Genomic DNA, 26906 nt, shown 5'->3' with positions numbered 1-26906 from the left:
CAGTTCCTGAGCTGGGGAAACCTTGTCTCATGTAGGGGAGGAACCTGAGGTGCCCAAAAATTGTGAAAGTACTGCTGGATCTTCAGCAGGCAAATCTGCGCTCTGGGGACAGGCAACCGTAGCGATGAGCAGGCAGAGCTCGGCAGTGCTGCTGCCCAGAGGGGCACCAGGCTTGGGCAGCCAGCGGGAAAATAGTGATGGCTCTGGGAAGAGAGAGAAACCTGATGCAGCTGGGGCTGCTCATGTAACATCAGGTTTGCTGCATTATAGGTTTGCTTCGATGGTTTCCATGTCAGTGTCTTTCTGGAAGAGCGAGGTGTGAAGCAGGGACTCCTGGAGTCTCTTGTCCTGATGGCAGCAGCATCCCTGTGTAGGCGCTGTAAGGCTGCTCCAAGGAGCAGAGGCAACGGCCTTGGCTGTGCCACGAGTCAGGCGGCAGGAAAGCAGGCTCGCTCTGGAGCCAGGAACATCCTAGGTGACAGTATGGTTGTGTACAGGTTTAGCGTGGCCACAGACATGAAGTATTTCAACCAGGTAAAGGTGCTGTGATGCTGCACGGAGCGAGGCAACATGCTCACATCTTGTGACATGGACCACGAGCCGCAAGAGCTGCAGCATCCCACAGCATCTCTGTCTGCAGGGAATCATACTGGTGGGAGCTGCTGGGGAAGGGGTGGGAGGCATAAGGCTGTGTCATCCCCCCCGACCTTGCCTGCAAATGTAGGAAGGACAGAGCGATCCACCGACAAATAACTATTTAGATTCAGCGCTCAAGCCAAGAACTGAGTGGCTTCAGTCTTTACACTGTTCAAAAACATTTAATATCTTAAGAGAATACAAAATGAATAACTATTTAGAGCTTTATTTTGAAGAATGCAAAGCTCTTCAGTATTTTGTGGTGAAAATGAGCGGTTCTGCAGGTCATTCTTTGTGGGGAGATAATGAGAGGTACCGAGGATTACCCAAAGGGGGACTGCTCCAACGTGCCACTAGCAAACCCCAGATTTATCACTGAAATAGATGCAAAATGCCAGGTGCTCTGTGCTTTTGTAGGTCTAACCCTGAAGCTGCCCGATAGTGGAGTTCCTCAGACAGTTTAGGTGCCTATGTTGAAATGTTGGCTTTAATGCCATCAGGAGTTGCCCGACTGTCGCTGTAAAAGGAGAATAGAGGGGAAAAGCCAAAACGGTTGAGAAATAAGTTTGTCTCTTAAACATTAGAGTCAGTCAGTGTTGTCTGGAAAAAATGCCTCTGCAACGTCCTCTGTGTAGGGTTTCTTGCAGAGGTGATACTCTTACCCTCTGGAAAGGGGGGGGGGGGGGGGGGGACCCAAGGGGGGGGGGGGGGGGGAGGAACCCAAAAAACAAAACAAACAAAAAAAAATCAAACAAAAAAAATCCCCCCAAAACTCAACCAACTACAAGTTCCTTGATATTTTTTTTTTTCCCCAAGGCTTAGCTAACAGACAGGAGTGAGCTGCTCAAACTGATGTTATGCGAAACTGGCAGTAGGATGCATATGTGCTGGAAAGGCCAACAAGTGGCAATAGTCCAGAAGTTGTTATGAACACAGTCTATCAGTAATGCCTTGGTATCCTTCAGTATATCTGCTCACATGAGTTATGTAAGGGGCATTACCAATAACTTTAATGACTCTGGTATCTGCCTATGTCGTGAAGTTGATGTGTTAGCACTTTCTGGATGTTACTTGTTTTCTAGAAAAATATATTTTTGAACTACCTGCATAATACTTCCTCTGTCTCTATTGTGAAGGTAGTTGTCCACGGCAGTAAAGGAAAGAATCAGATAATTTGTTTTAATAATTTTTGAAAGTGACTTTATTCAGTATCATGTCAAACACTAAAGTATAACGTTGCTGTCAGCTGTTTTCGTCTGTTGTAAACTATGGACTAAATAACGATCTTGGCAAACATATTTTTCTTAGAGATCTATTATGGGCACGCATCTTTTGCAAGCAGGGATTTCAAAGTTCACATCTTGTACTTGGTCTTATCTTAATGATAATGAATTTGCTCATGTGGTTTTATAGGAAATGCTGACATCCACTATGTGGGCACAGGGCCTTTATCTGAAACGGTGCAAGCTCAGCCTTCGAGCCTGTTCCCTGAGCCAAGCAAGCCCTGCAGAACAGTGCTTGGAGGGCTGCCAGGGATAGCAAACCTGCCGTGAGCAGCTGGAAGTGACTTCGGGGCTGCAAGCAGCTGTCTGCTCTTGCTGACCTCGGTGGGGGACCCCTCCTGTGCTTCCAGGGCTTCCTAGGTTTATCCCCAGGTTATGGGAATGCCTGCTAACATGGATCACTCCGTTGGGCCTTGCATTCAGCCCTCCTTAAGTCTAAGCCATGCAAATTTTGCCCCTTTTCAGGACTTGGCATCCATCCTGGCAGGGCATCTTCAGTCTATTCCTTACTGTTGAATTGCCTTTAGGGTAACATCCGTGAGAGTGAATTAAAACAGGATTCACCTTCTGTGCGTGGTAGAGTGGTCTACCACTACGTTCAATGATGTGTGGTGCGCAGTCATAGTAGGATGGGATGCTTTGTCTCATCAGTCCTTTTTGATTTTTCCCTGGGAGTGTATGTCAATCTACGCATAGCCTGAAAAGCACAAGGCAATCAGCTGAAGTTTTTCCCAATAACCTCCTTGCACCATAAAAAGTCCCTCTTTAACAAACTGAAAACTTACTCATCCTGAACAATACTGTGTTTGTTTCACAATTTGTTTTGAGCTGAACTTTTCCCATGTCTTCCAGTGGTTTTAAAGGAACGTTACTTAGTAGTTTCCATTAACTTCTGTTTTTTTCCCTCCACAGCTGCAAAAAGTAAGGTCAAGTCGGTAAGTATTGTTTTCTCTTATGAAAAGTTGCTATACTGACTCTCTTTGGGTTACATTGTTTGGGTGACTTCAGTAGTGCACAAAAAACATCCTATAAACATACTTTAGAAGTATGAAATAATGAGTTATTGGCCAATACACACAAAACAGTCTGGTAGCTCATTTTAGCCTGGAGAAAAGGAGGCTGAGGGGAGACCTCATCGCTCTCTACAACTACCTGAAAGGAGGTTGTAGCGAGGTGAGTGTCGGTCTCTTCTCCCAAGTAACTGGCGAAAGGACGAGAGGAAATGGCCTCAAGTTGCGCCAGGGGAGGTTTAGATCGGATGTGAGGAAAAATGTCTTTACTGAAAGAGTGGTTAAACATTGGAAGAGGCTGCCCAGGGAAGTGGTTGAGTCCCCATCCCTGGAAGTATTTAAAAGACGTGTAGATGAGGCGCTTAGGGACATGGTTTAGTGGGCATGGTGGTGTTGGGTGGACGGTTGGACTCGATCTTAGAGGTCTCTTCCAACCTTTATGATTCTATGATCCCAGCTAAGCATTAGTGTGCTCACCACCCTGATAAAATGTCTGAAGAGCCTTTGCTGACTGGGCAGATGTTGGTAGGGAGGAGAAGGGTCCCTGGAGCCCATCCTTCACGTGGCTGAGTTGTCATCATCTGCTGACTCTCCCTTAGGACCTTTTTACCTTTTGGTGTTAGTGTTCTTCCTCTTGAATGCTTGAACTGTTAATGACATGTCTCAGCAGCCCTATCTCTGTCTTTGCTTTTCTTATCTTGCAAGGTTTTACTCTGCAAACTTTCCCCGCAGCTTTCTCATAGCTTAGTGGCTTCCTCAGCAGCCAAAGTCAAAGCTGTGCAGCGGGGTGGTGTCAGACCTGTGCCTGGCATCCCCAGGGCAGGGGAAGGTTACAGAGAGCGTTATAAAACATAACCTTCAGGTTACTTCTTCCGTGGTGGATCCAGTGCTTTCTGGCCAGTAGGGATCGCCACAGAAGGTATTTCAGTAAACGTGGGTGTGGGCACATGTATAATGCACCAGAGGTTTAAGAGGACAGTATAGTGCAAAACAAGAAGAGTATAGGTCATATATTATCAAGGTATAACTGCATATTCTCTTCTTGCTTGTATCATCTTGGAAAAATAGAAGGTCTGTTACTTTGGGAAAGACCCTGTAGCTTTCTCCTGCGTGCCCCTGTTTGTGCTCAGCCCCAGCTGTGACACGCAAATCTCTGCCAGCTCGGGGTCAGCCAGTAAAAACCCACCCACGGCTGCTGTGCCAGCGTGTGAATGCAAGACATCTCTGCCAGGCACATAAGTGCTAGTGGCTTAAAACAGAAACCCAACCTTGGTGGAAGTTTGTTACCTCCCCAGATCAGCATGTAACACCGCTCATACAATAAGCTGTTGGGCAGTGTGATGGTGTAACATTGGGGAGGTTTGAGAACCCCAAGAAGGACAAAAAGGCTTTGTGAATTTCTGGTGGGGATGGGTCCTGCCGGGACTGCCCTGTCCCTTTTTTCTCTGTAGGCAGGCCAGACACAGGGAAGGCTGTCTCCTGCTTCAGATGGGGACATCCTCTCTTCCCCAGCTAGCTTATACCCAATTACACTGGCAGAAACCAGCTGCACAGCGTGGGTTTCTGTTTTGGGGCCTAACCCAACAACTGCTGAAATCAAAACCTTTTGGTTATATCTATGGGTGCTGAGCCAAACCGTCGCAATGTGGTTCCCCATCCACCTCCTCAGGAGCATGAATGCATGGCTTAGTGATGGTGCGCAGACAGGGCTGGGTGGCATTCTTCTGTATGAACTCCGGTCCACCAAGAGCTGTGTCCAAGTTGGGGCTAGTCATCTAGAGCTCCTGCTATCTTCAGCTGAGGGAAGTAGGCACCTTCAAGTGAATTTTATCTAATTTGGGATACATGTGGATGGTCTTCCTTTGGAGGCACTTCTTTCTGCCCATGGAGGATGTGATAAATCAAGAGTGACAAGTTTCTACTTAGGCCTCTAATTTCTGTTGCTCTGAAGCTAGACAAGTCCCACCTGGCACTCACCTCAGCTGAAGTCAGATTCTTTCAGTGCAGCTTGCTTATCAAACCGTGGGTAAGATGTGCACTGTATACTCGGTTCAGCCGATAACAAAGATCAGTGCTGTTCAGGCTGCTTGGACATCCTCGTGCCTGAGTCACACTAAGTCAGCAATACTCTCGCCACTCTCTCATTTTCATTTCTCTTGCAGTATTCACAAAAAGCTTATTGTAGCACACAAGTCTCACGAAGTGTTGTGGTGTTCATTAAGGCTCTGGCCAGAGGCTTTGCTGGAGACATGGGCTCTCCGATTTACTCAAGTCGGGCGGGATTTTCCTGCATAAGGTTTCTTTCCTTTTGATCTACAGAGTTAACTTTTTTCTGTTTCACGTGGAATGTGGATTGGTTTGATTCCTAAACCCTCACAACATGAAGACAAACAATGCCATATTTCTTTCTTGTCCGTGCTTCTTAAGTTTCATAACTCTCCTACCTCTGGGATGTTCTGAGGTTTCTTAAAAATCTGATTTTTGCAACTTGCAGAATTAAACCCATAAAAAAGGCAAAATATAGAGGTTTATGTTCAACTTGCATTCTTAGTAATTTTAATAGAAACGATATCATGTATTCATCCACTAAGAAAAGTAGGCGATCAGAAGTTAAACTTCCAGTTCAACCAATCATGCCAGACTGGTACCTGAGGTGTCCTTTTCCCCTTTGTCACAATGGCAAGAGCCATGTCACGAGCTGTGTGATGGTGACTGTGGAGATGCCTATCGCAGCGGGTGAAGGCTCAGTAAATCTGGCAGTTAATGCCATGCCATATGTCCTGGTTTCGGCAGGGATAGAGTTAATTTCCTTCTTAGTAGCTGGTGCAGTGCTGTGTTTTGGATTTAGGATGAGAACAAAATTGATAACACACCGGTGTTTTAGTTGTTGCTAAGCAGTGCTTACACTAGTCAAGGACTTCTCAGTCGGTAGAGCATGGGAAGCTGAGGAGGCTGGAGGTGCACAAGAAGCTGGGAGGGGGCACAGCCAAACTGGCCAAAGGGACATTCCATACCATGTGACGTCATGCTCAGTACATAAACTGGGGGAAGCTGGCCGGGGGGGCCGCTGCTCAGGGACTGGCTGGGCATCGGTTGGCGGGTGATGAGCAATTGCACTGTGCATCACTTGCTTTGTGTATTATTATTATTACATTATTATTATTATTTTATTTCAATTATTAAACTGTTTTTATCTCAACCCACAAGTTTTCTCACTTCTACTCTTCCAATTCTCTCCTCCATCCCACTGAGGTGGGGGGTGTGAGTGAGCGGCTGCGTGGTGTTCAGTTGCTGACTGAGGTTAAACCACGACACCATATTAGGTTAGGAGTAAAGTCAGTTCTATTGGCAAGTCTGAAGAAATGAAGGATTCTTCATCAAGCAGAGTATTTGTAAGGATAATCTCTCTTCCAAGAGATTTGTTTGAATAAAATTTTTAAAAGTTTTTCTGTCTCAACTGGAGGTATTTAGCAATAGCGTCAGGCTTCTAACTTTGGTGTGCTGTGGGGGTTTGGTGTGGGGTTTTTTGTTGGGTTTGGGTTTTGATTTTTTTCAAAAAACATTGGCTTTTTGCATAATTTTGGATACCAATCAAGATTGCTCTAAGGGTTAGATGCTGAAGACTTCAAATATGCATAGTGCAATGCTTGAAGGGCAAATATAGCACTGCCAAAGATTTCCAGCAAAGGGCAGATAAGACATCTGTAGAGCTCTGGGGACCAAGAGGGGAAAGTGAGAATTGACTCTTGGTTCAGGTAAACCAGTGTCGTTCCACAGAAGCCCATGCAGCCTAACCCCCGAGTACCTACCCACTCCCTCTGAGTCTGTATTGAGCTTGCTCAAGCTGTAGGTTGCAGTGAGTGACGTTAGTCTGTGTTGCACAGCTCTGTCTGGGCTCACGCTGTCTGTCTCTTGCCTCCAGCCAAGCTGCTTTGGCTACCCCTTGAGCATCTTCTTCATCATCATCAATGAGTTCTGCGAGCGGTTCTCCTACTATGGCATGCGAGGTACGTCCCGTGTCCTTGTGCCTACCATTACTTACCCAGCCCTGACTTTGGTTTGTAACCCGTTGTCTTGTTCTTCCTACAGCGGTGCTCGTTTTGTATTTCAAATATTTCCTGCAATGGGATGACAACTTGTCTACAGCCATCTACCACACGTTTGTCGCTCTGTGCTACTTGACACCGATCCTTGGAGCGCTCGTTGCGGACTCTTGGCTGGGAAAGTTTAAGTGAGTGCTTCCTCAGAAAACCAAAAATCATGACAGCTCACCTAAGATCAGTGGTACTGAAACCATTTCCTAAAGCAGCAGCTCAGAACAGCTGCAGAGCTGGTGTTGGCTACTCCAGGGTTGGTTGTGGCTTTTTTTTTTCCTCCAAAGCTTGAGGTTTTAATTGATTTAGCTCAGACCTGAAACTGCACTACAAGTTATAAATTGTTACAGTCCTGATAATCAGTTAAGGGTAGTACCTTTCTTTCCAAGCATGCTGCATGTTTTTTCTCTCATCTGGACAAAATGTAAGCTAAACTAAGGAAAGTACTCACCAAGCTCTGAAAATAAAGAGATACTGGAGGTTATAATTACATTGGATTGAATCTTTATGCATTGCAGGTGGCCAATGAAATAGTGAAATACCGTGTTATCTGGTATTAACTGGGGCTTAGAATATATTCTAAAATATTCTTTGATTTCAGTATTGACTTGACAGCGCAGTGGGAGGTTTTACTGAGTTGCAACTCATCCTTGAAAGGATGAATTCTGGGTTTTTACCTGTGTGCTAGTTGCTCAGAAAAGCACTGCTGAATGAAGTGCTTTGAAATGTAACCAAATTATTTCCAACAGCCTGACGTTGCTCTCCTTTACCGATGTCGTGATTCTAAAGTGTTTACTTTGCCAGAAAAGAGCACAATAAAGATTTTATGGGGGTTATGAGTCAGGAATGTTAGCTGACTTGTCAAAGGTCTCCCCGAGGTTGGAGATGAAGCCGGCTGTGATGTTGGTCGGCTGCAGGCTGCACCATCTTCTTCTGCTGTGTTGACAGTCTCTGGGAGACCAGGGCTGCAACCACTGTCAGGTGTGCTCTGCGGAGCTGGCCTGATCAGTATAAGCCATTGCAAGTAGCTTGATATCTCGCAGACTTCAGCCTGAATATATGTGCACTCACTTGTTCAGATGGTATGATTTTTAAATTTTTTTAAAAACTATTTTGGCTTTTACCTGTTTTTACCAGATGAAGCTTTGCAGAGCTTGCATCACTTCTCCTCTGGTACTTGTGTATACCGGTGCCACAGCTGCAAGCCCCTGGCCACCAGGCCCTTAACAGGAGTTCGATGGGATGGCTCAGGGCTTAAAACTGGAACTTTAAGCTTGACAAGAAAAAACATGCTTTTGGAAAAAAAATGAAAGAATTTGCTGGGTTCAATGTATAGATGCCCTAAAACACAGCAAGGTGCCATGAGGAAGGCTTAAACAATAATTCATTAAAAAATGTATGATGACAAGAGGAAGAGGAGGTTACCCAAGCACTGTTAAGCACTCTTACAGGAGATACTCAGACCTTACACAGCCCATGTACTTTGTGCAATGTCTGCCGAGGAGCATGCTGGGACCTACTCACATGTTGTTAGATGTAAAGTTCTTGGGGAGAACAGTACAGAAATCACAATTATTTTTTTAATTGGGTACCATCTATGCAGTGCCAATTATGTAAATGTTGTCTTCACAGCACGCCGATGCGCCTCACAAATAAAAACCAGAAGTTTCTCTCCTGGTCAGGTTTAACTTCCATTGGAAACTTTCTCCCAAGTTGTTAAGCAACTAAAGTAACTATGTGGAAGTGCTATTTAAAAAAAAAAAAAGTTCTGTTTTATCTAATAAATAGCAGATTCACTGTTGCCTTACTTTGCGTAGCTTTTTACCCTGCTACAGGGAAGAGCATTTTGAAGTCAGAAAATCCTTGTTCTAAAGTGAGAACAACTTGGTCGATGGTGTGAGTGATGCTTCCTCTGCCCCTCTTATATCAGGGTGCTCCAAGCTTGCTGTGAGGATCTCTTGCTTTCCTCAAACAGATTCAGGTTGTCCTAGGTCCCTGAGCCTCGCCCTTTGCTGAGTTTGGGGACTGCTTCTTCTGCAAACTGAAGTTTTAAATAATTTCACATCATTGCATCCTATTTCTCCTGCTTTTCCTCCAAACCAGAGACCTGGGTCTATGCCTATTGAATGGAGCCCCAACCAAGGAAGCAGGTGAACGTGGGTTAAATTATAGTCATGCACTTAAGTTCCAACAAAGTTAAAATGGAGTATGTTCTTCCACACAGGAAAGAGGAGTGGACCCTAAAGGCATGGGGGGGCCCCTGGTGATTTTGTAGTATTACCTTCCCAGACACCTCATGGCAGAGGAAAGTCAGGCTGAAAGTCTGTGGTCTGTACTCTTCAGTTCTGGTCTCACTCCACGCTGAGTTTAAAGATGTTGGTGTTTAAAATAGCTTTTTAATTTCTTTTTCTCCTTGCAGCTAAAAATTTAAAGAATGTAGAGTGTTTAAACAATATTAAAATCAGTGCCAATCGCATACTTCAGTGTTGTAGAGTAGTCCATTTGAACTTCACCATATATGAAATGTGATAATGGCATTCTCGAGTTGGTTATCAAAAAGGCAACCATTGAAGATATTTAATATCTCCTGTGACCTGGTGATATCTATAGAATCTACTTGTCACCTTGCCTTGCTTAATTAAACAAGGCTAGCTAAAATAATAAAAAAATAAACAGAATAGAAATATTGTGACAGAGGTATGTGGACAGATTTTTACAGTAGCTTGTGATAAGTTGAATCCATAACTTGTCGCATCTGTTAATTATGCTTCTTTACTAAGCATCTTTGAAATGAGCAGAAGTCTGCATTATCTGTGCGTGTATGTATATGTGTGTAATTGTGTTAACATATCTAAAAATTTCCCCTCTCTCCATAACAGGACCATTGTCTCCCTGTCCATTGTCTATACCATTGGGCAGGCAGTCATGTCTGTGAGCTCCATAAATGACCTGACGGATCACAACCGGGATGGCTCTCCCGATAATGTATCAGTGCACATGTGAGTTGCCTTGTATGTGGGTTTTTTCCAGCTTGATGAAGGGTGGGACAACTTATGCCTTAAATTCACGCTACTTGAATTTCAACTGTCTTGCAATCAGTCTCTTATGTACGCTTTAAGCAAGGAAGCAAAGTGATTTATTTTTTTCCTTTTTCTCTTTTCTACTTTGTTCCAGTGCTCTGTCCATGACCGGCTTGATCCTCATTGCACTTGGTACTGGTGGGATCAAACCTTGTGTGTCAGCGTTTGGTGGAGATCAGTTTGAAGATGATCAGGTAACAATGTCTTTCAGATTTTAAATCATACAAATACTCTTACTAATGTTTGACTACTGTAATACTCTAATAATATACATATTTAGACATGTGCATTACTGTAGTGTTTCTTGAGTAACTGAAGAAAGAGCTAGATAAGTGTTTGTCTTGAACTGTGCAAACAGAGCTGCTGGTGGTTCGATCTAGGCTGATCAACATGGTTGTGGCTAAGCCTTTCTAAACATCTTTTTGTTTTTACTGTAGGAAAAACAAAGAACTAGATTCTTCTCCATCTTTTATTTGTCCATTAATGCTGGAAGTCTCCTATCTACTATAATCACCCCAATTCTCAGAGGTAAGGCCACACATTTGTTTATAAAATAGTTAAACATCAGTAAAGCACGAGTGTTGGATTGCAGTCCAGTTAGGTTTAAATGAACAGCCTGTTCTTTGACACGTTGTGGACTTGTCTGGCAAGTAGTCTTCAAGTCTTCGTGTATGTCATCCAACTTCTCACAGGTAAGGTACTGTCAAAAACAAGCCAGTCTGAGATCTGAACTGAGTTTAGGATCAGAAGGACTAGATCTGAAGAGACATGCTGAAGCCACCAACTTGTACGCCTAATGCATGTTTTAATTCCATGGAGGTACAAATGTGGCACCTCTTCCAATGCCTCTAAAACCATCACACAAGAAAGCGGTGCTGTTTGGTGGGAAGGGAAGGGGAGAGAGAGCCCTCTACTCTGGAAGTGGAGACTTGTTCTAAAGTGTGCCCCTGAAAGTACAGAAGCACCTATGCACACGTGAACACACTTATCCGCGTGACAAAGTAAATCATGTTTTTCATATTGTTAAAGGAGAAAGTTACTTTCTCTTCTGCTTATAACGAACAGTGTGATCCTAAACAAAAAGCAAACAATTCACTGATCCATATGCATATGGATTTTTATGGCAAGCTTACACAGATGGTGCTGTACAGAAGTGCTTGGCAGGAGTCTGAGGAAGGCTGTTTTTTCTCAAAAGAAAGAAAACATCATGAGAGTTCTGGAATAACCCTAAAGCACTGGGCTGAAATTCTGGTGTTTGGGTTTCTTGACTGGAACAGACTGTGTTAGAAGCATTTTAGATGTTTGCTTAATGCAAATTCTAGCCTTTCCCAAAATGGAAGGAGATATGCATAAGACACAACATACAGTTTACTTCCATGCTGATACAGGGTGAAAACTACCTTGGAAAAACTGACCAATTCAGCTGAGGAAAGTGATACCATTACTTCCTGTAAAGGTTTAACTAAAAGGTTAATAAAACTAAATCAAGACATTAATGAGCTACAAGCTAACATTTGTTCAAATCAAATCTTCTAATTCTCCTTTTAAAAGAGGTATGGTGAAAAAGGTAATTTTGTGTAGTCTTTTACTCTTCCCTGTTAGTAACTACATCTACACTTTGAGCATCACTTCAGGATGTGTGCATGAAGTTTATAAAATCACTGACTACTGCTGGGGGTGCGGGGAGTTTTTTTGAGAACTTCTTGAACAAGCTATACTTGTTATGTTATTTACATCTTTGTTTATGAACTTGTCACAAAACTTCTGTAATCTAGTTCCTTTCTCACAAAGAACATGCATCTGAGCGTTCTAGCAGGATTCTTCTCTCCTCAGTGTAAAACTAAATATAAATCTCCTATGAGGGAAGGTTGAGAGAGCTGGGACTGTTCAGCCTGGAGAAAAGAAGGCTCAGGGGGATCTCATCAATGTATATAAATACCTGAAGGGAGGGTGCAAAGAGGAGGGAGCCAGGCCCTGCTCAGTGTTGCCCAGTGACAGGACCAGAGGCAATGGGCACAAACTGAAACACAGGAGGTTCCCTCTGAACATCAGGAAACACTCTGTCACTGTGAGGGTGACCGAGCACTGGCACAGGTTGCCCAGGGAGGTTGTGGAGTCTCCATCTTTGAGATACTCAACAGCTGCCTGGACATGGTCCTGGGCAACAAGTTCCAGGTGGCCCTGCTTGAGCAGGGGGTTGGACCAGATGACCCCCAGAGGTCCCTTCCAACCTGAACCATTCTGTGATTTCTGTGATACATAATTCCTCTTTTCAATAATGAAAATCATCCACTCTGTCAGTAATGTCAGCAGAGTTTTTTTTTTTCCCCCCCTTGAATCAACAATGAATGCAAAGAACAGAAATCCTTTGTAAAATACTGGCAGCGCTGACTGGGACTTTTGTCTAATGTTACTTTGCTCTTCAGCTCAAGAGTGTGGCATTCATAGCAAACAGCGATGTTACCCGCTAGCTTTTGGAGTTCCTGCTGCCCTCATGGCTGTCGCCTTGGGTAAGTGGAACTGTTTCCATCTTGCTGCTTCAGTCACAGACATGATTAGATGATAATGATCTCAGAATAATGAGAAAGTGGTAGAAATCTCCAGGTATCAACTTCTACTGATACCAGATTGTTTCTGCAATTTTTTACTTAAACTTTTTTTTTTTGGGGGGGGGGTGGATTAACCCAAAGCACTCACACTTACAAAAGAGACTAATTGACAAGGAGAGACTGGTAGTGGGGAGAGGCACAAATATACCATCAAATTCTGTTCATTATGCCACTTACTGTCTATATTGCTTGGACTACTGGGGTGTATATAAATAAGATCTTTTGAATGTAGTGTGAGAACTCTGAGAAAATGTGGTTTTTGGAAACTGTCCATAGTCCAGGATACCAAACTGTGTAAGGTAATTGTCTCTGCACTGGAGAAATGCCATACTGGTGTGTCAGTATTTCTCAAACACCTGCATTTTTACTAGCTGCGCTATGGGTCACTCCCCAAGCCTTTCTGCTGCAGCACAAAGACCAAGAAACTAGGGGTGTCAGCATGTACCACAGTATCCCTTGTGGTCCTGGTCCCTTATGGTCCTGATTGGGAATCCACCCAGGGTGGGCCTCCAGCTACTGGTGGCCCTATCTTACCCGTGCACCCAACCCACGGCAGACGGTGACTGCAGAGGTTTGCCCGTGTCTTGCCCTGCACATGGGAGGGTGAGGCCAGGGAATGTGCCTGGGCGTGGGAGCTGAGGACATCTCAGCGAGTCCTGCAGTTCAGGCAGAGCCTCACGTGTCCCTGCATGACATGAGCTGCAGCGTCCTGGGCTCCTGAAAAGGACCCCGTAAAGCTGTCTTAATCTGGTACAGCAAGGCCAGAGGCAAGGTCCTAAGTGGTCCTTGTTTTGACCATCCCTCAACTAAGCTGATGTCCCACTGAGGACTTACCTTAAGAGTTTCCAGATTTAGTCCTTTGTCTTAAATAGAAGCAATCTGCTGGTATTAATTTGATTTCTTTTACTGTATGATAACATGCCAATAGGCATGTTCATTGCTCCTTAGGAGGCTTATTCCCACCCTGATGTAACTCCTTGACTGTTATGGTTTCCATACCAAATTATTTGCCACTATTTTCAATTAATCCTGAGCTGCTTTTCGTTTCTCTTTGTGTATTGTAGTTGTGTTCATAATTGGAAGCAGAATGTACAAGAAAGTTCAACCTCAAGGAAATATAATGACTCAAGTTTCCAAATGCATTGGAGTAAGTAATATTTGTATTCCCAAAAATCCTGGCAGCAATTTTTGAAACTGTTCAGTAAACTTGCCTACATCAGAAATCTGTCAGGATTCTATGAATCATCAGAAATCTATGAGGATGACAACTGAAGATTTTTTTACTTTTTTCCTTGCAGAAGGCTTCTTACTGACACTTCCAGATTTACAGACTGCCTTTTTATTTACCTATATCTTGGTTTACATGTGAATTTATACACAAAGGAAACAAAGTAAGCTGTCAGTGATGCGTAAAAGCTTATCCCAACTTCTGGGAATCATTCCTTCCTCATTTGTGCACCTTTATGCAGCCCTGTAGGAAGAGACAAACATGCCTTGACCTGAGTCAAGAGCAGAGCTACTAGTGTATCTTATCAGCAAAACCTTATTGCTTATTAAAAGAATGTTATTTACAATGCAGAGGTATTTTGATCCCTACTGTATTAGGGAGGTCAGGGGCATCACGTGCCAGTGCAAGCCTGCAAGGAAGGGAGCTAAATCTGCACAAATAGTACTGCACGTCACAACTTCGCAGTGTCTCAACTTTGAGATCAGTGGATTTTTTCATTTATGGGCATTCATTCTCCAGGCAGATCTGCCAGCTTGTAAGCACTGTCAAAACCAAATCTCTATAGGTGACTTGGGCCACCGCTTAGCGTGCTGCCCCTAAGGCCCAGCTCAGCCTTGCATGTTATTCCATGCAGAAGGTCTTAGGAGTCCTTCAGGACTATATTTGTGTATATTCAAGTGTCAAGGTATGAGGAATACCTACAAGATGCAGCTTCTCATAGTGAAATGTACTCTTACAGCCATTCAGCTCTGAAAACCTGTGCATGTGACATTCTTCTATTTATTGTTGTACATAAGTAAGTCTGAAGTAGGCAGGTCTTCAAGTTCCTAACAGCAACCCACATTGAGAGATACTACTCTGAGCTGTTTGGTTCACCTAATCCCAGGTGCATGCTCCACTGGATATGCAGTATGAGGCCTCAAATGCCAAATTCCTTTAGATGCCTAGAGCAGTTAACAGAATTAAGTCACCTTCAGCACCCTCTAAACACTAGAAGCAGGAGTGTCATCTTTAATGACAAAACAGCATTTATAAATATTTGTAACACCATTGAACAAAATTCTGTCTCTCCTCAGTTTGCCATCAAAAACAGGTTTCGGCATCGCAGCAAGGAGTTCCCCAAGAGAGAGCACTGGCTAGACTGGGCGAGTGAGAAGTATGACGTAAGTACTGCGTGAGCACTCCTGTGCTGTGACATCCCTTGACCCTCAGCTTCTCTTCTGTCTGCTCTGATCCATTGCCTCAAGCGCCGGGCAAATAGTTTTGGGCTTCTCAATCATTTAGAAGCTAATGGCCTGGCCAAACTTCAGTGCTCCCCTGGGGCTGCAGGTTACAACCCCAACTCCTCTGGGAGAAAGCACAGCTGTGTGAGTCGATGCTCTGTGTGATCATAGGCTGCCCGGGGAAATTTGAGGGAGGTGAAGAAAAGACCTCTTGTCCCTTGTTGAACAAATACAAGTACATATTATTTATGGTTTAATGACTGCAGAAGGGGAATATGGGCATGGTGTTGACTGTCACGGCTAATGCCCAGGGCCATGACACTTGTCTTGGGATCAAACTGCAGAATTATGCTTAGGAATTTCAGCTTAAGTGGATAAACACAGCATCCCCAGCCTCAGTACAAGCTCCTTCCCATGACTCTCAATACCATGTTTCCCGTAATCCCCAGCCTTGCCTCCTGTCTACCCTGCCCTGTTGCCGACAGCAGCACAAACCTTAGCCTGTCCCCTTTATTCTCCTATTGCCTACATGCATTTTTCTTGTGTGAAATGCATTCCTCAGTCACCCGTCATTCAAATGCCTCCTTCCTAGAAACATAAAGCAGGACTAAGTGCTACATCTCATGCCGCCATCAGTATACGTGCCAAGAGACGCAGGTTTCTCCGATATCAATGTCACCCTTATCTGGCAGCCCTTCGCAAACCTTGACAGGCACAAGGCAGACCTTGTGCTTTTTAACAGAAATCAGCAGAAGTACCCACGAGATACAAAGTTCAGGATGTGCGTAAACATTGCATGATGTGCCTTTACCTGTTGCTGTGCTACAAATAGCAGGCTGCAACTGTGTCGTCTTTTTTTTTTTTTTTTTGACTAATTCCTCTTGTGTAATTCTCATTTGTTGCAGAAACGACTGATTGCTCAGACTAAGATGGTGTTGAAGGTGCTTTTCCTCTACATCCCTCTCCCCATGTTCTGGGCGCTTTTTGACCAGCAGGTAAAGTAGAAATTGTTTGTCTTAACAATTAGGGCTGTACCACGTTGCTCTATGTACTCTGAGGTCACCAGATGTGAAAGGTGCCTGTATGAGGGTGGAAACTAATACTCTGCAAGTTTTTTAATCTGGTTCTAATGCAAAGGGGTAGTTATTGAGTCATGTTAGTACGGGATGTTCTGCAGCCAGGGAAAACTCAAACTACCTAGACATGCCCAGGAACTGATTCAGTCACTGAGGCCTTTCCAAATCTTGTACCAGCCAGGACTCAGAGGATGAAACAGTAATTTAAAGCTTTCTTAGTTCTAACGCTTCGTCCACTCTCAGCTGGGAGATGCAATGTAGGCTCCTAGTGTAAATGCTCTGGAGAGTTGGGGATTAAATGAGCTGGGTGACAGCTTGCTTAATCACTCAAACTTCTTATAAATACATCACACCTTCAAGCAGAAGTATAAGCCTGTAATTCCCATTCCCTTGGTGGACTGAGTGCTCAGGACTCATGAAAGCAGGCTTTCAGAGTTAAGTGTTGAAGTATGAATTTAGGAGGGTATCTGAGAGAATCAAGGGCTGAAAGCTTTATCCAAGGCAGAGTGTAGGAAGTTTGGTCCAGATTGCCTGGATCGTGCTGCTTTAGTCTGGTACCAGTGAGCTGTAACTATCAGTGAGACCCGTTACAAACAGGCAACCTTGCTGTGAAATTCAGAACTAAATCCTCATTACTTGAATAATAACTATCGCATCTCACAGAGGTAAGTTGCGGGTGGTTAAAGGCTCTTGCCACAGACGCAGCGATGCATGTTCCTGTCTCGCCCTGGGCTCGGGCTGAAAGTCAGCCCTGCTTGACCCAGCTCTAGGCAGGTTTTCTGGGCAGAGGGCTCAAGGCGGGTCCAGCCCTGGCTTGGCTGCTCACTGCTGGGCTGTGCGAAGGCAGGATGGACGTGTCGGTGGTGTGGGGCGCTGGGGCTCAGGCAGGCGGCACAGAGGCGCTCGGCTGGCTTCCGCGCACAGCACACGGCGGTGCTCTGCACAGGATGTCCCTGCCATCTCTCCGGCTAATCTCTGCGTCTAAGTTATTTTCCACTCTGTTTCATGAAACTAGTAAATAAAGTGAAATGGGCCATGAGGATCACTTTGTTCAAATGTTTACTTTGCAGAGTAAGAATACTCCTGTAGCAAGCTAGCTTTATTTTTTTATTATATTGCATGTCTTTCCCAACACTTTACACATGAAAGCAATTCAAGACGAACTTTGGAAGATTGGTTTAATGTGGCATTTAACTTTCTCTTCTTCTGTTAAGGGGTCAAGATGGACACTGCAAGCCACAACAATGGATGGGAATTTTGTAGGTTACTTTTTATTGCTTTTCTTCTTAATTAACACTTACTTTTTAGATCAGGTTTTTTTGTTGTCATAATGTTAAAACCTATTTATCTTTTCTTCACCAGGGAGCAATTCAGATTCAGCCGGACCAAATGCAGGTACAGTAATCTTCTGTCTGCCAATTCTAAGTACTTCCCAAAGATTATATTTTTTTTTTTAATTGCCCTTCATTAAAAAAAGGACTTTGAAAAATACTTAATTTTTTTCCCTTCTTATGTTCATCTTCAACAGACTGTGAATCCAATCCTGATTATTTTAATGGTCCCAGTTGTAGACGCTTTGGTTTATCCTTTAATCAAGAAATGCAAGATCAATTTTACGTAAGTTGATGTACTTACCTGACTCCAGAAGAGGCTCATTTTAGTGGTTTCTTTAAACTGCTCTTCCAGCCCTAAAGTAGCAAGAACAAGCATTCAGCTAAAGAGAAAACAGTAGTGTATTTAAAATGGGGTTAATAATTAGTTAAAAAAAAAAATTAAAAAACATATAGGACTCTGCAAGTGGTATGTATAGGTACCACAGACTAGAGGAAGAGAATCTAATAGTAAAGTAACAATATTTTCCAGTTAAGGGTAAAATCTTTTGACTGCAGGAGAGATGCTGTTTACTGGTTTCCACTTTCCCTGTGTCTACCCACTCTCCCTCCCAAAGTATAAGAAGTAGAAATACAACATACATCCTTAGCATGTGTCATGTTTTGGGCTTAAAGCTACCTGAGACAAGGCTTTCCTCTTCGGTCCCAGCGAGGAGTCTGGCTCACTGGATACTTCTAGGTGTGGTTTCAGAGGGCATTGCACATTATTTCTAATTTTGGTAATGAAGTGGTGAGCACTTCCAAGTTGGAGGGGCAGAAGAGACTATAGTCCTTAAATCAATTCTTATAGGGCTAAGATACAATGCTGGTTTTCCATCTAGTTATGAAAAATCTAGGGGGTGGTGGTGGTGGGGTGTTGCTGCAAACACTGTCGTTCATTTGTGGACACTCTACATCTGAAAAACGATACCATAAATAAAATATCTACCTTAAAATTACCCTTAGAGATTGCCTGAATGTCAATCACTGTCTCCCAATTCAACATATTTCCCTGACTTTTTTGTTCAATATTATTTTGATTTAAACCTCGCAATATAGACACAAGTAGTTTACCCTTTTTTAAAAGGCGAAACTTCTTGTCTCTTCATTGTTTTAAAGCTAACAACCGTACTGGATTGTTTTTTTTCCTTCTTGTAGATCAAACTTTTCCAGGTCAGATACAGAAACCTAATAAGTATGTTCAGTCAATGTTTGAGCCCAGCAGATGCAGAGTAGCAGGTTATTAAGATGCTGCAGGAAAGACATTTCCTGATAGTGTAACTATGAATTGAGGCACCCAGTTTAGCAAACACTTTCTGTAACAACGTCAGCCCTTCAGATGGTGATAATGTGCTAGTTGTGACTGTTTGAGTTTCCCACTGTGGAAAGAAAACAACCAACAGCTGAAGCTTTGAATTAATATTTGTCTTAAAACTCACACGTGTTTTGTTGCTGTACTAGGCCTCTGAGGAAGATCACTGTGGGCATGTTCCTTGCATCTTTGGCTTTTGTTGCTGCTGCCCTTGTGCAAGTGCAAATAGATGTAAGTTCAGCCACAAGCAAGTATTTACTATTAATATTTAGTTTTTAATACAGAACAAAGTGTGTTTAAGGGCAAAATGAGCCAAGATTCCTAAATCTGGAACCAAGCATATAAGCACAGAAGGGAGAGAAAAAATTAAAGTATATTGCAATAGTGTGACTAGCATAATATAATTAACTAGCTATGAACACCATCCTGCAAAACATCTTATCTGCCATTAACGTAAATCACACATTAAAGGCAACCTCAGGTCTTTAAACTGACACTAAAAGCTGAAAACCAGAGATCTGTTTGGCCTACCAGGGAGCTGCTTTTTATCTCCGATCTCTTCTGATATTTAGACCGGAGGTAAAGTGTGACAGTCTGGGAAGCATCATCACAGCATGAGCAAAGACGATACCTGTTTAAGGCAGGATTCAACACACCTAACTTTCCTTGCCCCAAAGGGAGGTGTCATGCCTGAACCAGATGTAGGTTTCCCCTGTAGCTGAGGAGTCGGCAACACCTCTGTGAGGTGGTCCATTCCATCCCAAGATCTGAGTAGCTGTCCAGAGGTGCCTGCCTGTCTTCATGCACTATCAAGGTGAGGTGCTCAACTCTTAAATACCTTTAGTTAGGAATGAGGAATTCCCTCCTTAATGTCTGGATCTGGCAGCAAAGCAAGCTTTATGTTCAACTCTGCCTCTTGAAGTTGAAAGTAAAGGGTCTGGCCTTCAGCTGGTATAGACACATCCAGGCTGTCTCCCTGAATGCCCTGTTCAGAAGGCCAGAGCTGTGCACAGACACACCTACTGGCATTGGGCAGAAGCTTCATCAAAGCTGGTAACTTCCCAGACTGTTGCACAAGCATCTCCTGCAGAAAGGTAAAGATGGACCTGTTTTTGTTGTGTGGTGTACCTAAAGAGATTGAAGTGGACAAAAAAGTATGGGAAGGGAGATAAGGTTGAGGTAGAACTGAAATAAAAACAATTCTTGCAGCTCTTGATGCTCTGCAAGAACAGAAGCTAGTTACTGTTAGATCTGGTGGGAACTGGAGTCTCCAGAAGTTCAGTTTCTCTGGGCTAACACAGCAGGCAGTGCCCATACATGTTTCTGCCCAGTTCAGCAGCACCAGTGCTGGGGGGAAAATGGGTCAGAACATGGTACAAAGAAACTCAGGAACCCAGGCTGCCATAGGATGTGGAAAAAGCCCATTCCCTGAACTGCAGAGTGGCCTTGGTAGTGGTGGCATGATGCAGGATGTGATCAAAGAACCACCACATCTGGCAGTGGAAGGCATTGTTGTGGATGAGACACTTCTTTCCCAAGGGACCAGTAAGGCAGCTGTAGTAACAAACCCCGTTATTAAAATTGCATCCCTCTGACAATCACAGATTGTAAGGCAAATGCTGATCTTCATCATGAGATAATTAAGATCACAGTAACTATAGTACTTTTTCCATGTGATTTAGGATACAGCACTGATTTTACTTTTTTCTGTCCTACAGAAAACGCTTCCAGTTTTCCCTGCAGCTGGGCAATCCCAAATCAAAGTAATAAATCTAGGTACTGATAATGCAACTGTTTGGTTTGAACCTCAAATTCAGAGCGTGAACGTAACATCTATGGAGTCTGTAAGTAAGGGGAGATGGGGAATAGCAAGTTAAAAAAAAATCTAATGGAGTAAGTCAAAGTGGTTCTTAACTAACTGTTAAATTATTCTTCTCTAGTTTTTTTTCTCTATTCATTTTAAAGATTTTTTTTGTTTTGTTTTGTGGAATTAATTGTTACTGAAAACACAGTGAATGAAGAAATGGTAACTATTTCAATATTTTAAGTAGTACTAGTTTGCTTTTGCGAGATTTTTTTTTTTAAGAAACTTAATAGTGATTTTGAACTAATTGAAAATTTCACTCTTGCTGAAAAGGTGCGATTTCTTAACCGCAAGAACACCCCTTCCTTCAATAAAAGTCCATTCAGCTGTAGTAAGTCACTGCTCTTACTGTGATCACTTAATTGAGCAGGGAGCTTTTTCTGTGGCTACATCACATATATCAAGCTTCAGAGTTTGCTGTCAAAGAACCTTTTCAGGTTCTATTACAGCACAACCTTGATAGCCCTATTGACAGAAGAATGTGGTAGAGCTGATGGACATTCTTAATAATGGATGCTAGGAAGTGTGTTCTCTGACAGCCTGCTGTCCTGTTTCCATATAGGAGGAGAAACCCTATTCCATCCTCCTCCAAATTTGCCTCACATGGAAACTGAGCTGTGAGGAGAAGATAAGGGCATCCAAATTGTATGCTGATGTGGAATTGATATAACCATGATGCACATCTGAAAATGAAGGGTGTAAAATGCTCCACTCCCTACTATAGACATCTTATATCCAGATGTTTTGGATTAGAAAATGCTTTTTATAATCCTATAAAACACAAGGGCTATTTTAGTACTATATTAACACGTTTGTTAATGTTTTAAGTATTTTATGCTGATGAAACACATTTAGAATATTTAAAACGTGTCCTGGTAATAGTCACTCCTGTTATCTTGAAACCATAAAGACACAGCTTGTATTTGCATCTCTTAGGGGGTGTCGCCATTTGGAAAATGCTGTATCTTACGCTAGTGCCGTCCTTGTAACTAAACAGAGTTTTGCTTGGTGGTGGTGGTAAGCCTGATCTATCTGGAGCAAGAAATACACAGGAAAATATAACATCTATTCCATAATGCTTGTGGGAAGCTTGCATTACTTTGAAGCTTGTGTAATGAAAGAAATTATTAAGAAATGATGATCAAATGAAATTAGAGCTTGATGTAGAAAACCTAACAAAAATGAAAGTTAGGAGATGCTTATGATCTCTGGCACTCCAGAAGTAACAACCCCGTAAACTGCTGACCCCCTGAGTCCATAACACTCCCTCAAAGGTGTAGACAAAAATGCAGTTGCATGGCAATTCATAGCAATTCATTTGTCTTTGTAGACGGCCTACATGACGTTTGAGACTTCTCAGTTGAAATCATTTAACATAACCTCTGGAAATAAAATTAAAACTCAACTTATCAAGTTGTCAGAGGGAAACCGTTATACTCTTGGAGTTAAAAATAATGCGACAGACATTGTTGCTGAATTGGTAAGTCTGCTTAATTCTCAAAATATACATTAACGTCTTGGCAACTACCTGTGTGGAGTGTGTGAAGCTGAGAGGATGAGTTCTGGGTAGCTTTTCCTTTGCCTTGTTTTCTGTCTCTCCCCCTCTCTGCTTTATCAGTGAGACTAGTGACCTGTAGAGAGCAGGGCAGGGTGTTGTTTAAAAAACAAAAGTAAAAAATTACCAACTTAGTATTTAACTTGACAATTACCCTTTCACCAAGACTTAAATGTGTGGTCATACGGCATTTTCTAGTAGACGTGTATCTTGGTAGGATCCTCAAAGGAAAGGTCTGGAGCCTTGCTCTGAAGCCTCTGTTAATTCTCACTGCTACATAATAGTGCGCATTTAAGCTGTTCACTGATGCCAACAAAATATCTTGATAATGGTCTCTTCCACCAGCTGTTTGACAATGTCACGTCAAAACCAGAAGAAGGAAATAATCTCATCAGGTAGAGTTTGTTTTGCTCCTAAATTTTGGCAGTAGTGTGACTTCAATCTACCTCTTGAATGGACTCTTCTTGCTTAACTGCAGGAAATCTCTGCTTGCTGGACAGCTCTCTCGATGTTCAGGGTGTGTAGGAACTTCTGGGACATGATTCATCTAAGCTATCTTGCATATCTACTTTGGGTATAATTTACCTAAAATTGGAAGTGCATGTTTCGCTTCATTGTCTAGACTCTTTGTAGACAACCAGCACAGACTGCATGGCTACACCTCCTTTTCAATCTTGGGTAAGAAGTGTCCTACCACTTCTCTGGTTTTCTTTTGCATCTTCCATTTGCAGATGTATTTGTTACTGGCTATAGTAAAGGCTTGCTTTTGACATTCTCCTAAGCAGGCAGTGGGCCGATGTGGGTCTAGCTTGCTTTTTGCATTAGCTGTGTTTTAAGAGATTTAGAGTTTTCAGAAATGTTAACTGATAAAAATGAAAGGGGAAGACTTGATACTTGTTGTGCTGCCAGTATATAATTAAAAGTAAAACCTGTATGCTTTGGCTTAGGCATATTTTGTTTAGTATTTCATCATTCTTGCATTTTAAAGGTTCATAAACAATTTGCCCGACACTATCAACATCACTATGGGTGACACCTCTTTTGGAACACTGGCATCTCTTTCTGGCAGTAATTACAACCTTTTTCCAGGAGGAAGGTAAGCGTTTTCCTTTACCTAAATCTAACCACTTAAAGAAAGACATGCTTGTCCTTGGGAAAAGGACATAGAACTCTTTTATTTTACATAATACACCCAATTGTCTATACCTATAGTCTGAACTGTGTCTTTTCTTTTTCAGACGATATGAGATTACAGCTATTATAAATTCAATGCCTTGTTCAGTTACTTCAAAAACACTTGGATTTGGCAGTGCCTATACAATTGTAATTAACAAGGTGAGTTGCCAGTGCTGTTGGGTAGACAAGACAGAATTACTTTTCATGTCAATATTTTCTTTAAGTAAAAAAACACTTGTAGAATTATCCCTCTTGCCCTTAATTGTACATATGATAGAATTATTGTATGTTAAACAGAACATAAAACCATCTTTAACTATAAAAATGATGATGGTATGATAATGATATAATGCAAGAATTCATGTTCATCACTAATGGCCTTAAATCTTTAGCCCTATTAGACACTAAGTATCTGCATGAAGTCTGCTGTAAAATAACTACTACTTTATAACTAGGTATGCGGTGCTTCGTATACAATATTTCTTACCCAAAACTTTGTGTATATATGATTATACAGATGATACAGAACTGCTTAGAGTGTCTTTAGTGTACAGACTCTTTATCACTGTTCCTAATGTGCTATTTTAACTTCCAGTGTTCTGGAGAAGTTCTTGATGTAACATATTCTGAAGATATCCCACCCAACACAGTCCATATGGCTTGGCAGATCCCTCAGTATTTTATTCTTACGTGTGCAGAAGTAGTCTTCTCTGTCACTGGGCTGGAGTTTTCATACTCACAGGTAGGTTTTGCTCTTCAGAGCTCATATTGCGTTAAGAATCCTGGTACAAATGAAGATTTTCTGTGACTTATTGGTTTTAAGTGGTGGTTCCATATTGCTGCTTTGTTTGAACAATGATGTCCTCCAGAGCTTCCCAGTAGGACTATAGGCTGGTGCAAGTTGGCCTTGTTTCACTAGCATTCAGTGTTTTCCATGAAGCTATGCTGAATTATATCATTTGAAGATGACCGCCAGTCCTCAAATCTTCTCACATGTGACTTTCCATTGAAAATAAGTGGAACTGTACTGCTGCTGTAAAACCAAACTGGAGAGCCCTCAAATATAAAATGAACAAGTACTGACACCTTATCTCCACACCAGTTTCCTCCATACGGTCTTTAGCAGCAGTTTAATTATACACTCTTAATTCCTTTGTTTTCCAACTCCAGTTTGTATTATTAGCTGTGTGTATTTCTTCCCTTAATTCTGAGTCTATAAACTACAGTGACGGGAACATTGTAAGATGTGGCTTGATAGACTATGATGCACTCAATTTCTTCATTCAATGTGTACCATGTGCGACTGAGTCAGGTGTAAAAAGTGTCTGTTAGTTACTCAGTGTGTACAAAGTAAAAGGTGTTATAGTCAGTACTAGTAATCTCTTGTTCCTCAAAGCCTTCCCCAGGCCTGTTTTAGTTCTCTAGCAATTTTTACTTAAAAAAACCCCCAACAAACAAACAACCTAACCAGGAAATCCCCCTCCTCCCCCCCAGAGAACCAGCATTTGTTATAATGCAAAGAGTGCAGTAAACATCAGAAAATAAGTGATAGCAGTGTTTGACTAAAACTTAAGTGCCTTTACTTCTATAGGCCCCATCTAATATGAAGGCAGTGCTGCAGGCAGGATGGCTGCTAACGGTGGCTGTTGGTAACATAATTGTCCTTATCGTGGCTGGAGCATCCAAACTCAGCGAGCAGGTAAGCACACAAGCAATTACACTGAGAAAGTGGCTCTAATATGGGGGGAGTCAGGGCTCATAAACCACAACTTTTGAACATCAGCATTATGGTGGATTTGCATTTATAACAGGAATGTAGGAGGTTAGTGTTAGCTACAAGAGTGTACCAGTCAGTTGCAGAACTAGTGCTTGACTGAATCTCACTACAGTATATCAGTAATAGAGTTATGAATCTTTATAAGCTATCTGGATTAACACTAGGGCTGAAGGCTGTCACAACAGGGTGGTAACTTGTCTTCTGGAGCCTCTTCTAAAGTTTCTGTTGGTCTTCTTCCCCAGCACTTTCCCAGTGTGTGTACACATGTGCATACACAAATTAAACTTTAAACAACTCTAGCAAATACTACTTCAACAAAGGTTTCTACCTCTTATCTGTTGTTTGCCATTCTGAACTCTTGCTCTGTCAGGCTCCTTTTCTTGCAAGCAGCAGTTTCTAGCATGTCTACAATAAATTGCTTCTCATGGTGTGGAAATGCTGTGAACTTCTGGGCTGAAATTCTAGACTAATGGGATTGAAACCTACCAAAATTCTGTCCACTGTTAATGAGCCTTCACCTGCATATCTCAGCCTTGCCATGTGCCTTCTGGCTCCATTGGTTTCAAACCTCATTCCTTGGGGCATGAAAGCTGTGGTTCTCCTGGTGAGGAGCACTTGGACAAGACTTTATCAGACTACTTGTGGCACTCCCTAATGAATCAAAAAAGACAACAGAGAGGGGAGAGCCTGTCTTTTAAATGGGTCTGGTGGTGCTGGTTTCAGCTAAGTTAACCAGAAAGAGCATGAAACAGAGCTGTTGAGGCTTTTCAGGTGGAGATAGCACTTTGAAACCAAAGTTTCTGGTCATGTTCTCTGCCCAGATCTGTCATCAGTGGAAACTTTACTGCAGACCTAAGTGGAAGCAGGATCACTGCCAGCCTGGATAAAAATGAGATTACCTGACCAAAAGAGGGGGCTGAGTTTCCTTTTCAGGCTTTCGCTCCCTTCCCGTGCCTCCAGGAAGAGGATATTGTAGAACTTTCCAGCTTTCATAGAACTTTTGCCTCTTCGTTGAAGACAGAACTACTGAAAGGGCCTCAATTCTGAGTTGCTTTAATATGTGTTATATACATCTAATACTTAGTCCTTTAAGTCATATGGTACTTGTTATATGTGCTCAGTTTCACATTCTGAATTAACTTCATTCCTTGCAAATGGTAAAAAGGTGTAATATCTTTGAGGAATGAATATTGATGGATAAAATATACTTTTTTTTTTACAGTGGGCAGAGTACGTGCTGTTTGCTGCCTTGCTGTTGGCAGTTTGCATCATTTTTGCTGTCATGGCTTATTTTTATACCTATATTGATCCAAATGAGGTTGAAGCCCAACTTGATGAGGAAGAAAAACAAGTCAAAAAGGATCAAGACGTCTATGAAAAGCAAGCTGAAGCTGACTCTCAGATGTAAAAGGTGTATTCAAGGAGTGTTTGTAAATTATGGTATCCCGTTACCCTGATTCCTCTTACTGCAGGGATAGTTATCAGTAACATCTCTGGATAATATGTCCAATGGGAGAGGTTAAGAAAAACTGTTTTAACTTAAAATGCAGCCTCTCTTGGGAAGCAAGAGGAAAAGATTAGTCTCTCTTGTACTGAACATGGTATCCTGAAGA

The 26906-nt window shown here is 42.5% G+C and overlaps 1 protein-coding gene across 1 annotated transcript; it reads left to right on the top strand.

The window, feature by feature from the left end:
- The first annotated feature begins 351 nt into the window (after positions 1-351).
- SLC15A1 (solute carrier family 15 (oligopeptide transporter), member 1) lies at positions 352-26701 on the top strand. Its single transcript, XM_009333362.1, has 22 exons — positions 352-534; positions 6852-6936; positions 7019-7160; positions 9903-10022; positions 10198-10297; positions 10541-10631; positions 12530-12613; positions 13777-13859; positions 15017-15103; positions 16069-16158; positions 17454-17498; positions 17602-17634; positions 17768-17856; positions 19071-19152; positions 20640-20765; positions 22116-22265; positions 22686-22735; positions 23329-23436; positions 23579-23675; positions 24112-24258; positions 25108-25215; positions 26516-26701. Exons 1-22 carry the CDS (start codon positions 352-354, stop codon positions 26699-26701), a joined length of 2286 nt encoding a protein of 761 aa, XP_009331637.1.
- The last annotated feature ends 205 nt before the right edge of the window (positions 26702-26906 follow it).

This window comes from Pygoscelis adeliae, unplaced genomic scaffold (assembly GCF_000699105.1).
Source record: "Pygoscelis adeliae isolate BGI_AS28 unplaced genomic scaffold, ASM69910v1 Scaffold48, whole genome shotgun sequence".
Lineage (NCBI taxonomy): Eukaryota > Metazoa > Chordata > Aves > Sphenisciformes > Spheniscidae > Pygoscelis > Pygoscelis adeliae.
The sequence above is the reverse complement of the archived record's forward strand: the minus strand, read 5'-3'. Positions and strand labels throughout refer to the sequence as shown.